Genomic DNA, 14,032 nt, shown 5'->3' with positions numbered 1-14,032 from the left:
ACAAAACGGTTTGGACCTGGCTTCGGAGGACAAATTGACTAGCCTTTTCCTAGGGTAATCGACCCCTGATTTCAACAGGAATAACGGGGACCTGGGGAATCTACCCTAGCGGATCCTCCACTGGTTATAATGAAGCTAGGGGAGGAATGGAAGTGAAATTTCTTATTGATATGGGGCAACGTATTCAGTTCTAAATCAAGCATTAATGCCTTCACAGAATTATTATGTTAGGGTAAAAGGTGTGTTGTGGTTTAACCCGGCCGGCAGCTAAACACCACGCAGCTGTTCGCTCACCCTCCCCCTCCCTCTCTGGGACGGGGGAGAGAAATGGAAAGTGAAGCCTGTGAGTTGAGATAAAGACAGTTTAATAAGACAAAATAATAATAATAATAATAATAATAATAATAATAATAATAATAATAATAATAATAATTCAATGATGATAATAGTACTACTACTAATAATATGTACAAACAAGTGATGCACAATGCAGTTGCTCACCACCCGCTGACCGATGCCCAGCCTAACCCCGAGCAGTCCGGCCCCCTCCCCCGGCTAGCCACCCCTATCTATTGTTTAGCATGACGTCAGATGGTATGGAATACCCCTTTGGCTAGTTTGGGTCACCTGTCCTGGGTCTGTCCCCTCCCAGCTCTTACTGCACCCCCAGCCTGCCTGTTGGCAGGACAGAGCGAAAGGCTGAGATGTCCTTGGCTTGGTATAAGCACTGCTCTGCAACAATTAAAACATCGGGGTGTTCTCAGCACTCTTCTCATCCTAAGCCAAAACACAGCATTCCACCAGCTACTAGGAAGAAAATTAATTCTGTTCTAACTGAAACCAGGACAAGGTGTAACCGAAAAGGCTTATTTTTGTGAACCTTTGAAGTACAAGTTAGGGAAACAATGGGGCATACACAGATTTTTATATATGCCTAACTCCTCATGGGCACTCTTAGGTAGAGATTTATTAGAGCAAGTAGGAGCAGAAATTGTCTTTGAAAAAGGGAAATGGAATTAAGAATAGGAGAAGAACAACTAACAAATGTGTTAAGCTTGGCACTAATACAAACTGACCCTAAAAGTGAAATACCTTTAGAGATCACAGATCAAGTATGTCCAGGAGTTTAGGCTACTGAAACCCCTGAAAGAGGTAAAAATGTGACCTTAATAATTATTAAATTAAAGCCAGGAGAGAAACCCGTTAAGGTTAAGTAATATCCTTTGAGGATAGAAGATAGGAAAGGAATTAAAGAGATAATTGATAAATTTTTACAGTATGGATTATTGATTGAATGCGAATCAGAATACAATACACCCATATTGCCAATTAAAAAGGCAGATGAAAAAGCTATAGGCTAGTTCAGGATTTGAGGGCCATAAATAAAATCACTGAGGATATACATCCAGTAGTGGCAAACCCTTATACTTTGCTGACTAAATTAAAGAATAGTCAAGTCTGGTTTACCGTACTGGATTTAAAAGATGCCTTCTTCTGCCTAGGCTTAGCCACAGAAAGCCAAAACCTATTCGCCTTTGAATGGGAAAATCCCGATTCAGGCAGAAAGACGCAGCTTACATGGACATTACTACCTCAAGGATTCAAGAATAGCCCCACTATTTTTGGAAACCAATTAGCAAGGGAACTCGAAACATGGATGCCTCCGGACACTGAAGGGGCTTTGTTACAATATGTAGATGATCTCTTAATAGCTACCGAGACTAAAGGGAGTTGTATTCAATGGACTATAAGTCGTCTTAATTTTCTGGGTTTAAATGGATATCAAGTCTCTTGACAGAAAGTCCAGCTGGCTCAACAAAGTGTGACCTATCTGGGATTTGAAATTTCGGAAGGACAACGAGAACTAGGAACTGAACATAAGGAAGTCATTTGCCAGACTCCAGAACCTCAAATGGTAAAGGAGCTACAAACCTTTTTAGGAATGACAGGTTGGTGTCGCCTTTGGATTTATAATTATGGACTATTGGTAAAGCCTCTATGTGAATTGATAAAGATTAACCAGTCAAAGTTAGTCTGGACTGGAGAAGCACAAAAAGTCTTTAAACAACTTAAACAAGAATTGATGATTTTGAAATATCAAGCAATATTGGTAGAACAGGACAACGTGGAAATTGTGATAACTAATATTGTGAATCTAGCCTCTTTTCTTAGTGATGCTCCGGCACAACCTGTGATTCACGATTGTTTAGAAACTATAGAGACTGTGTATTCCAGCCGACCAGACCTTAAGGAGGAGCCCATGGAAGATGCGGAAGAAACTTGGTTCACGGATGGGAGCAGTTTTGTTATGCAAAGACAACGTAAAGCTGGATATGCTATAACAACTACTCAGCAGGTAATCGAGTCTAAGCCTTTACCCCCTGGAACATCAGCTCAAAAGGCGGAGATAGTTGCTCTCACGAGAGCATTGGAACTGGCAGCGGGAAAAAGGGTAAATATTTGGACAGATTCTAAATATACATTCGGCGTGGTACATGCTCATGGAGCAATTTGGAAAGAACATGGATTGCTGACCGCTCAGTGAAAACACATAAAGTATGCTGAAGAAATTTTAAAATTGTTAGAGGCTGTAAAACAACCAGAAAAGGTAGCTATCATGCATTGTCAGGGACACCAAAAGGGGAACACCGATTTTGAAATTGGAAATCGATTGGCAGAGGCTAAGCAGGCAGCTGAAATAACTGAGGTGAAGGCATTGTCTTTGATACCAGACGGTAAAATCCAAACTATATCCAAATTATACAAAAGAAGACTTAAAATTAATTGAAGATTTGAAAGGTAAAATGAAACCAGATGGATGAGTATATTTAAAAGATAACCACATAGTAATACCCTCTAGTTTGACATGGCCCATAGTTCTTACAGAACACAATAAAACGCATTGGGGAGCTGGCACACTGCATAAGAGCCTGAGTCAGACATTAGTGGGACGATATGATAAAACAAGTAACTCAACAATGTAGCATTTGCTTACACAATAACCCCAATACCAAGAATAGAATAAAATTTGGAATAATCGGTAAAGGAAATTATTCGGGGCAACAGTGGCAAATTGATTTTTCAGAACTCCCTAGAAAAGGGGGGTATCATTATTTACTGGTTCTGACTGACACGTTTTCAGGAAGGCCTGAAGCCTTTCCCTGTCGAACAAACAAAGCAAGAGAAGTGGTTAAAGTCTTGTTAAATGAAATAATACCATGCTTTGGGATTCTAGTAGCAATGTCTTCTGATAGAGGTTCACATTTTTGTGCGCAAGTGGTACAACAGATAAGTAAGATTCTAAAGATAGATTGGCAACTGCATACTCCTTATAGACCACAGGCAAGTGGACAGGTAGAAAAAATGAACCATTTAATTAAACAATAAATAGCTAAAATTGGATAAGAAGCTAATTTGTCATGGCCTCAATCCCTCCCTTTAGCATTACTTGGAATTAGAGTTAAACCTAGCATAAAAGGGAATTTGAGTCCCTTCAAAATCTTATATGGAAGGCCATAGCAATTTCTATTTAGTGGAGAGGACCTAACGCAGTTAGGATCAGAATATTTATATGCTTATATAACTGAACTTCAGAAACAATTAAATAAAGTACATAAATTTGTTTTAGGGACCAGGGCTAGAGGGTTGGATCAACCAATCCACCCCTTTAAGCTCGGGAATTATATATATATAAAGACTTTTTCAGGACAACCCCTACAGGAAAAATGGAAGGAAAGTGGATGGGACCATACCAAGTATTACTGACAACACACACCGCCATTAAGATTAAGAAGCAAGCAGCTTGGATCCACAATTCAAGGGTGAAGAAGGCCCCGGCGAGGATATGGACCACCACTCCAATTGGACCAACAAAATTACGGTTTTCCAGATCCTAATGATTGCAGGGGTGCGGTTCTCGGATTCGGGGTGGGCAACTTGGGATGAGAACTTACACCTGACCTTAATACAAACAATTTCTCAAGTAACTAATAAGACGAACTGTTGGGTATGCACCCATCTGCCACAGCATGGGAATAAGGGTGTATCGTTAATCGGGATTCCGTTGCCTACAAACTTATCTTGGACTAATTTGTGGGAAAACACATCTTGGGGTTGAAAATATTAAGAAGTTTTGGAACTAGAAGTGAGTAGCTTCATGCCGTTAGAATCCTATTATGTATGTGTACAAAGGTGTAACCCGCCTAAGGGTATAGGAAAACAGCATTGTATAAATACGGATACTACTTATGTGGGAAATCAGACATCTTGTAATTGAACAATTGATATTAGTACGACTAGCGGCTGGGCAAATTCAACCAGCTGGACGGTTCCAGAAGGAAAAGGGTGGTATTGGCTATGCAACGATACAGCCCGTAAGGTCTTGCCTGAGAATTGGAAGGGAACTTGCACTCTTGGAGTGGTAGTCCCCAATATGGAGACCTTATCGCCCCACTGCCCCACAGATGGTCCCACAGCCGTGCTGCCAAGGCACCACGCATTCAGGGCTGGGTCAAGCTCTTACTGACCGCAACAGGGACAATTGCCATGGAACACAGAATGCAATGCACAGGAAAAATCACACACAACTAGCAACCAAATAACAGTCGTTTTGTAGCCAACTCCCAGGAAGGGTTACAGCTGGGGCTATACAAATATATATCTCACTACACAGACAGAAAATGTGAATATTTCCACCAAGAAAGGCCATACCAGTACAGGCACAAATTGGCACAAATTTACCCATTCAAAGATGGATCATTTCAGGGAACAATTTTAACTCTGTTTTTTCTGCTCTAACAGGCAGGAGAGGTCAGAAGTCACAGATTTTCTCTGTGCCAGGAGCGAGGGGTGGCATGAACAGTCCTGGGCAGGGAGGGTTTTGTGGCATCAGGGCTCCATGCAGGACAGAAAATTATCATTTTATTGCTTAAGGTCTGAATGTTACCTACATGTTTATAAAGCATTTCAAACATTTCACCTCAATCAGCACATTACAGTCAGCTGAAATAGCTGAACAGATCTAATACAATGTGAGAGGTGTCCCATGACATCAAAATTATCATATTTCAGGATGCCTGTTACAGTGGGAGACAATACTGATCTTCCCCTGTACTGGCATTGCCAGAATTTCTCTTATGCACTGCACTTCATCTCCTCAGACTTTGAGGTATTTCCACCTGGCCTTATGAAACAGCCCATGCTGGAAGTCACCTTTCCAGCAGAGTGTGTGGACGTGTGCATTTTCTGCTCTTCTGCAGAGTTCCCCTCCACTTGCTCTTGCTCTTTGGTCATTCAAATGCTTCTCATATACCCAGTTGCTCCTAGGGATTTTGGGGAGGTTGAGCTTGCCTGCATTTCAGTAGTCCCTCTCATCATCCCAGTAGTCAACTCTGTATTTCTTTTTTACCATTTCCTATCTCGCTGTGTAAAAAATTTCTTGTACAGTCATCCCTTGTGGATGGTGCACCTCGTTGGAGGCAACTTGGAGTTGGCTCACCATTGTGGGCTCTGGTTTCTGTTTATTTCTTTTCATTTTGGTGGTGTTTGTTTCTTTTTTATATATTTTATAAATACTGAAAACAAATATTTCAGCTATATAGACCTCCTTTGGACGCACATTGGATCCATGACAACTAGAGAATGATGCTAGCACTTCTTTGGAAAACATAAAACTAATGGAAACTAATCTTAAATATAGAAAATGCTTTCCGTAAAGTGGACATTGAAAACTTCCTCTTTAACTGCATTCTTGAAACCTCACTAATTAACTCTACAAGTCTGGAAGACCGGATGAAAATAGCTGAATGGTAATGAGCCCCATGGTGCACTTGGTGCTGAGTCCATAAACCTCAGGTAGTGAGGAGAGAATGATGTAACTGCAGGAGAAGTTCAAGTCAGAAGGAAACTTTGAAGTGTCTGGGAGCATTAATGGGCCCCAGTGAGGGTCATTACTGACAAAGCCTCCCCATGGACTTGTTAGAGCACACAATTGGAGGCCATGATTGCAGGTAGGCAAAGGCACTGGGCATGAGACTCTGATGCTGAGTAAAGGCCTTGGTTTGTTTGGTGAAGCAGAAAGGCCAAGCCCTGGCCCCCAGCCCCTGGGCAGGGAGGTCCTGTCCCTCACCCATGGCTCAGGGCTCTTCCTGGGGCAGTGGGATGTGGGGTGTGTGATGCTGTGTGAAGGACAATGCTATGACACCTGCTGGCCTCCCCACTGGGTTGCAAGGAGGCAACAAGGCTCCAGTGTCATGAGCACAGCATGTGTCCTCGTGAGCCTCAGTAGCAGAGACAACTGCCATAGCCAGAGGGACAAAGACCATGGTGCTGCTGGGGCCTTGCAGCCTTGCCAGTGCACTCTGTCTTCTCCACCACAGGCTGTCCTGCACTGTCCAATTCTTGCCCTATTCTCCCTGCAGGCTCTAGGCACCCACTTCACTTCTCCACTTTACTCTCACCCTGGCATTTCCTTACTTTCACTGATATCTGCCCACCCTCCCTGGCTGTCCTTTGAAACACAGTGGCATGGGCTGACCACAGACTCCTTCTTGGTGATGTCAGGCAGCACAGCACTACCCTTTCAGTGACATTTCCTCTTCCCCATGCCCACTCTTCACCTTCCAAGCAGCACTTTATCCCACTTTTGGCTCTCTCCTGCTATTTCCCACCACCAGAGAATCCTCACCAGGATCTTCAAAGCCACATGCCTGCTGCTGGCCTTCCAGCTTCTCATGTAGATGTGACCAAGTTGTGTGCCCATTGCTGTCCCACCATGTGCTCAGGCAGAAGGGATGTAAAAACCCACACCCAAGGCCTCTTCCTGCTTGGGGCCTGCCAGGCTCTCAGACAGAGGGCATCTCACAATCAGTGTGCCAAGCAGGTGCCTTCTGCTGCCTTATCAGGGATGCTGGCAGGTGTGAGCTGAAAAGCACAGATGTCAGCCAGGAGGCAAGGGCTGACACATCAGCTGCTTCAGGAAGCAGTCACCTCACAGGCCTTGTCCCCAGCCATGTTACTGCTGCTGGCCTGTCAGCTCCAGAGATTGAGCTGACCAGAGGCTTCCTACTCGTTGTTAAGTTTCTGAGGCACCACAGACCTCAACTTATTCACCCGGCACCGTCATTGTGTGCCAGGGCCTGGGGAGATAAAAAAAAAAAAGTAAATTATCGAGTAAATTTTCTACCCTTAGTTTATAAAGTAAATTTTCTACTACTGCTTCAAATATGGAATCATTCTTTGCAGGATCTACTGTGGTCATAGGAACACAAGATGTATCTCTGCCTCTGCCTCTCTCTCTTTTCCTCTTCCTCTGCCTGCTATGTCTTCAGAGAGCTCTCTGAAAGACAGGACATTGAATCACAATAAACAAATAAATGTTCCAAGAGACTTCTGATTTTGATCTTCTTCAACTCTTCTGATCAAGGCAGACTAAATAGATAAGATTGATCAAGGGCTCCTCTGAGCTTGACACCATCCAGAAAAGATCTGAAAGTGTGCTCCATCCGGTAATTCAGAGAGGCAATAACGACATTCAGCAGTGCTGCCCCAAGTGCTGATTGCTGAGGGATGATGCTAAGAACTGGCTGACAGCACTATGTGTCATGGATGATATCTGGGCCTGATTGTCCAGCAAACTGGCACACCCACGGCCTCACCAATTTGTTAAATCCACATAGCACCATTCTGGCTATAAGAATTCTCTGAGACAAAGCCAAAGGCCTTGCTAAAGACAAGTAAGCACCTTCTCTTCCCTTTGCTTCCCTTTCCTTCCCTTCCTCTATGGGTTCATCAATCCTGTTTTTGTCCTTCAAGTGCCTGGAGGTGGCTGTGGAAAAGCTTGCCCCATCACTTTCGCAGGGACTGAGGTGAGGCTGACCAGCCCTCATTCTCCACGGCATGAGGAATGGACCCTGGCTGAGGGTATTTGTGCAGCCTCAGGTTCGCCTCAGCACATGTACACGATGTGCATGCTGAAGCCTCAACTGTACCAGGCACATCTGGACTTCTGACTGAGCCATTCTGTGTCCCGCTGCAGAGGAACAAACCACCTCTCTGAGCTGGGCTGAGAGCCCTGGTCCTGGAGCTCCTCAGCCTGCCTTCTTTGCAGTGCCATGAGAAGTGTTTGGGTGCTGCACCCTATGGCATTCCACTATTCACATTCCACATTCGCTCACCAGACTTCTTTCCCTGTTCCTCCTATGTCCCCTGGGTCACGGGGCTCTTCTTGTCCTGCTCACATCCAGATTTAACACTTGATCGCAGGGGGACTCCACCGGGAAGAGGCTCATGCTCTGTGGGCTCCATTCACTGCTGACCCCCTGGGACACACTGTCCCTGCAGCTCCCCTGGGCTCTCCTGATTCCTTCCAAAATCTGCTCACCTGCCACCAGCCCCAGCACATGCTGTAGTGCCACAGGCAGGTTAATTGGAGCCTCCTCACCATCTGCCTGAGTGCTGGACACCAACAAGCAACACCTGAGGGAGTGCCCATGCCCTCAAACACCCAGCTGGGGCTCTGATCACTTCACCCTGAGCCCATGGAGAAACAGGCAAAGCCAGGTCCCTCTTGGAGTCCATTTCTGGACTGCAATGTTCTTGACAGCAACTGTGAAGGAAGACCTGAGCCGCCAGGCACTACCCTGAGCAGAATCACTTTATGGGATGGAAATGCTGTTCTGGAGGCCAGCTGTGCCACAAAAATGCCCGTTGCCAGTCCCTGCCTGTGGTCACAGGATTGCCACACAGCAGTACTGTGACCAAGCTACAGGAACAATCAGGCTTATGCCAACAGAAAACACTCAGAAGGCGATTGTAGAAGTGGGATGAAAGTAGCTCTGGACAGACGAACCCCTGCTGCTTCCTGGTAGTGCTGCTATGGTGGGTCTCTATATTCCTCTTCATTTCCACCCATGGGCATTACCCTGGAACCCCCAGCAAAATTCTCAGAAAAAGCATCTCAGACACACTCTTCACTGCAGGTTCCTTTGTTTTGTTTAAATACGTGAGTAGGATCAATAATGACAATTTATATGGAAAACATTGTTGCCCTCATTAATAACAAACCAAAACCACCAAAGAACAAAAGACAAGCTTGGCATATCATGAGTTATATTAGCAGTGCTATTCCGGAGAAGACCTGCAGTACGTTACTTCTGATGTACACCCACTCATGAGTTTCTGCAGTGCATCCACAGCCGCTCTCTCACTCCCCCTCCTCAAAGAGGAATGGGGAGAAAATATGTGAAAAGGGCTCAAGGATTGAGATAAGGACGAGAATATCACGCAGTAATTATTGTAACGGGCAAAACAGACTCGGCATAAGGAGATAGTAAGATTTATTTCCTATTACTAGCAAGCGGGAGAAGTGAGAAAACAAAGGAAAAAGGAAATCAAAAGCACCTTCCCCCCCATCCACCCTCTTCCACCTCCTCCCCCCGAGCGGCGCAGGGGAACGGGGGAATGGGGGTTATGGTCAGTCTACAGCACTTCTTCTCTGCCGCTCCTTCTCGGTCACTCTCGTCCCCTGTGCTGTGGGGTCCCACCCACGGGATGCAGTCCTTGATGAACTGATCCGGCGTGGGCTTCCCACAGGCAGCAGCTCTTCCAGAACTGCTCCAGATATGGGTCCGTACCACGGGGTCCATCCCTCAGGAGAAAACTGCTCCAACCTGGCTCCCCTACGGGCAGCAGCTCCTGCCGGGTCACCTGCTCCTGCGTGGGCTCCTCTCCACGGGCTACAGGTCCGGCCCGGAATCTGCTCCGGCAGGGGTCTTCCACAGGCGGCTGCCTCCGTCGGTGCAGGGCCACCTGCTCCACCGTGGTCTCCTCCACGGGCTGCAGCGTGGAACCCTGCTCCACCGTGGTACTCCATGGGCTGCAGGGGGACATCCTGCTTCACCATGGTCCTCACCACAGGCCGCAGGGGACTTCTGATCCGGCGCCTGGAGCACCTCTCCCCCTCCCTCTACACTGACCTTGGCATGTGCAAGGCTGTTCTCTCACTCCCTTGACTCTCCCGGCTGCTGTGTGGCGCAGCGTTTTTTTCCTGTCTTAAATATGCTCTCACAGAGGCGCAAAACAACATCGCTTATTGGCTCGGATCTGGAAAACAAGGGGGCCCTTCCCAAACATGGGGCAGCTTCTAGATCTTTCTCACAGAAACCACCCCTATGGCTCCCTGCTACCAAAACCTTGCTACGTAAACCCACTACAATCCTTGAGCTCCTTGTTCGTCATGCTGTAGACAAGGGGGTTCATGGCTGGAGGAACCACCGAGTACAAAACTGTCACCACGAGATCCAGGGATGGGGAGGAGATGTAGGGGGGCTTCAAGTAGGTAAAAATGGCAGTGCTGAAAAACAGGGAGACCACGGCCAGGTGAGGGAGGCACGTGGAAAAGGCTTTGTGCCGTCCATGAACACAGGAGAAAAGAATGACAATTAAACACGTGGATGCTAAAGAGAAACCCATCGTAAGTACCCAAACACTCCTGAGGTAGGAATATGAGCAACAGATCCTGAGGATCTGCACATAGGACAGCAAAATAAATGCAAAACACTCCCCAAACAAAACAAAAATACTAAGTGTGAGAAGCCCCATTTCCCTGAGGCCCCTTTAAGTTTTGTTTTGTTTTGTTTTGTTTTGTTTTGTTTTTCAAAAAAAAAAAAAAAAAAAAAAGAAAGGAAAAAAAAGAAAAGCTGCAATGAGGTCACCCCAGAGACTTCTCTTCTCCAGGCTGAACATCCCCAGCTCTCTCAACCTCTCTTCATACAAGAGTTGCTCCAACCTTCTGATTAAATTTGTATCCCTCCTGTAGTGAGTTAACTTGGTAAGATTTTGGTAGCAGGGTGCCACAGGGGTGGCTTCTGTGACAAGAATCCAGCCAATCAGAAGAATCAAGCCAATAAGTGATGGCATTTGCATTTCTGTGAAAACATATTTAAGAAAGAGTAAAAAATAAGCTGCTACGCAACAGCAGCTGGGAGAGATAAGAGTGAGAAACTTTTTGGTTTTAGTTCCTCACTGCTCCAGTCAGTTAGTTAAATCTCAGCAAGTGATCTTAATCTCCCTACACTGAATCTGTTTTGCCCAAGACTGCAAATGCTAAGTCTTCTACCTGTATCTTCAAAAAAATAATAATAAAAAAAAAAGGAGCCCTTTCCACTCTGTTTTCTCTGGCTACTCCTTTGAGGAAGGGGTGAAAGTGTGATGAGTGTGATGTGCTGGAGCTCAGCTGCCCATTGCTGTGAAACCACCACACTGCTCAGCCATGTTATTGGCATCAGCTTTGAAAGAAGAAGCAGGATTTCAGGCAGTCTGTTGGGGAGATCCTGTTTTATTAAGCAGATGATAAGAGAGAGTAGTGAAAAAGCAGTTTCATTCCTCAACGTACGGTAGATATATATATTAAAAAAAATAAATCTAATAAACTAATGAATGGGAATGACAACAAAGATAAATGTTACAATAATGATCATGAAACAAGTACCCAGGAAGTCATTTGTGGAGAAAAAGCAGTAATTTATCACTTTTCAGAAACATCACTGAAATCATATTCCTAATGGCACACTTGAGCTCCTGGTTCCTCATGCTGTAGATGAGGGGGTTCACTGCTGGAGGCATCACTGAGTACAGAAATGACACCATCAGGTCCTGGGCTGGGAAGGAGATTGAGAAGGGCTTCATGTAGGCAAAAAGTCCAGTGATGACAAACAGGGAGACCACAAACAGGTGAGGGAGGCACGTGGAGAAGGCTTTGTGCCGGCCCTGCTCAGAGGGCATCCTCAGCACGGCCCTGAAGACCTGCACATAGGAAAAAAGAATGAAAAAAAAGCACATGGATGCTAAAGGGAAACCAATCATAAGTACCCAAACATGCCTGAGGTAGGACTGTGAGCAGGAGAGCTTGAGGATCTGGGGGACTTCACAGAAGAACTGGTCCACAGCATTTCCTCCGCAGAGGGGCAGGGAAAATGTATTGGCTGTGTGCAGCAGAGCACAGAGAGCCCCACTGCCCCAGGCAGCTGCTGCCATCTGGGCACAAGCTCTGCTGCCCAGGAGGGTCCCGTAGTGCAGGGGCTTGCAGATGGCAACGTAGCGGTCGTAGGACATGATGGTGAGAAGAGAAAACTCTGCTGATATCAAGAAAAGAAACAGAAAGACCTGTGCAACACATCCTGAGTAGGAAATGGCCCTGGTGTCCCAGAGGGAATTGGCCATGGCTTTGGGGACAGTGGTGGAGATGGCTCCTAGGTCAAGGAGGGCGAGGTTGAAGAGGAAGAAGTACATGGGCGTGTGGAGGCGGTGGTCACAGGCTATGGTGGTGAGGATGAGGCCGTTGCCCAGGAGGGCAGCCAGGTAGATGCCCAGGAAGAGCCCAAAGTGCTGGAGCTGCAGCTCCCGTGTGTCCGCAAATGGCAGGAGGAGGAACTCGGTGATGGAGCTGCTGTTGGACATCTGATCCTCCTGGACAAAGGGGAACAATCCCAGGAAAATAAAAGACAATGATAATTAGGAAAGACATCTTTGATAAAAACCTGCTCCACTTCTCTCTGAAACCCCGCACAGTGATTTTCCTCTTTCTGAGACCATTTTTCTGCTCCCTTGCTTGAGCTCCGGTTGGTCCAGTCTGTCCATCTACCCTCGTCCCAGCCAGAGTCCTTGAGGGCTCAGTCCACTGGCCCACATATAGGTGCCCAATTACTGTGGCTTCAGGAACTGCCTGTAAGACGATTCAGATTTTTCCTGCCCCATAAACTGCACTGCCCTGAGCACCACAGGTTTTAAGGGGAACTTTGGGCACCTTCCTCCTATGGACACATCTGTGAGGTGGAAGTCAGTGCTTGAGCTGCAGCTGAAAGCCAGAGCTGCAGCAAGCCATAAAACAAGAACAGCAACAGCAGATGAAGGAACTTAGAGAAACAGCCCAGGGCTTCTGCCAGGGGAGGCAAGGCCAGGGAGGGACTGAAAGGAACTCAGGAGTCAGCTCTGCCGGAGGTTCCACTCATGAGGTTATGAGACATCCTGACTCCTGTGGGCTTGAGGTCAGAAAAGGAGGTTCCAGACTATGTTCCCACTGTCCTGCCATTCCCTGCCCATGGCTCTGCTGCCTGCAGCTGGCCCTGCCTGCAGCTGGGTCTCTGTCCCCACGCCTCCTGCCTGCAGCTCACAGCCCCCATCCCACCCCATCAGAGCTGGGTGCTCAGCTCTGCCCTGCAGACACCTCCTGGCAGCAGGGCTCTGCCCAGGGGCAGCTTGCTGGGGGCACGTCCTAGAAACCAGGGCACACAGACACTGCTGACACTGTGCAAGGGGTGGTGGAGCTTTCTATGGGCTGAGGGGCAGGATAGGGACTTGCTGGGGGTCCTTGGAAACTTCCTTCTTCTGTCGAGTAAGTCTCAGTCTCTTCTTGGAAATAACAGCTTCTATTTCTATTCCCAGTGAGCTAAAAGAAGAGAAAACTGAAAGCAGAGGCTAAGGAAATATGAGAGTTCCCTTTGAAATTCGCCCTGGGCAGCTCCCCGGGCAGGCTGAGTGCTGAGCCTGGCAGGCGGCAGAGGCCCTGCCCCGGCACACAGCCCCTGGGGCCCAGCAGAGACCCTGCTCTGCACCACAGCCCTGGACACCCCTGCCTGCACCCCCGGCTTCTCCTGCCTCCAGCCAGAGACTTACCGTGGTCAGGGCTGGGAAGTCTTCTCCCGCAGTCAGCTCTGGGCATCCTGCCACTTCTGCCTGCCTTTAAGCACTGTGTCTCTGCAGGCAGTGTCCCCAGCCCTGCTGCGCTGTGCAGAGGAGCTGCTCCTGGGCAGAGCTGTCTCTCTGCAGCGCTGCCCGCTTGCCAGGAGCTCCCCTTGGGCCCAGGAGCCCGGCCCAGCTCAGCAGCAGAGGCCCAGCCCAAGGCCTCCCTTGCTCTGCCCCCCACCAGGCTCCCTGCACATGGCCCTGGGGCTGCAGGGGAACCTGCTGGCAAACAGCCTGAAGGAATCCCTCGGCTTCCCTCCCTCACCTGGCACACACACTTCTTGACAGTAGG

At 47.3% G+C, this 14,032-nt stretch overlaps 2 protein-coding genes across 2 annotated transcripts in view; both read right to left on the bottom strand.

Moving 5' to 3' along the window:
* The window catches only part of LOC116501588 (olfactory receptor 14J1-like), a 73,194-nt gene extending 59,496 nt beyond the window's left edge, over positions 1-13,698 (bottom strand). The window contains exon 1 of the mRNA XM_032207187.1: positions 13,672-13,698. The gene's annotated coding sequence lies outside the window, so the exon portion shown is untranslated. The remainder of the gene's footprint in view (positions 1-13,671) is intronic.
* Positions 11,481-12,456, bottom strand: LOC116501589 (olfactory receptor 14A16-like). The gene has a single exon (XM_032207188.1). The coding sequence runs from the start codon at positions 12,454-12,456 to the stop codon at positions 11,497-11,499; it is 960 nt and encodes a 319-aa protein (XP_032063079.1). The 3' UTR covers positions 11,481-11,496.
* Positions 13,699-14,032: the final 334 nt, after the last annotated feature.

The sequence above is a fragment of the Aythya fuligula genome, unplaced genomic scaffold (genome assembly GCF_009819795.1).
Source record: "Aythya fuligula isolate bAytFul2 unplaced genomic scaffold, bAytFul2.pri scaffold_46_arrow_ctg1_1, whole genome shotgun sequence".
Lineage (NCBI taxonomy): Eukaryota > Metazoa > Chordata > Aves > Anseriformes > Anatidae > Aythya > Aythya fuligula.
Note: the sequence above shows the minus strand (reverse complement) of the source record. Positions and strands in the feature narration are given on the sequence as shown.

Bases quoted from the DNA above. Each gene is read 5' to 3' on its own strand.
- LOC116501589 (XM_032207188.1), bottom strand. From the start codon at position 12,456: ATGTCCAACAGCAGCTCCATCACCGAGTTCCTCCTCCTGCCATTTGCG.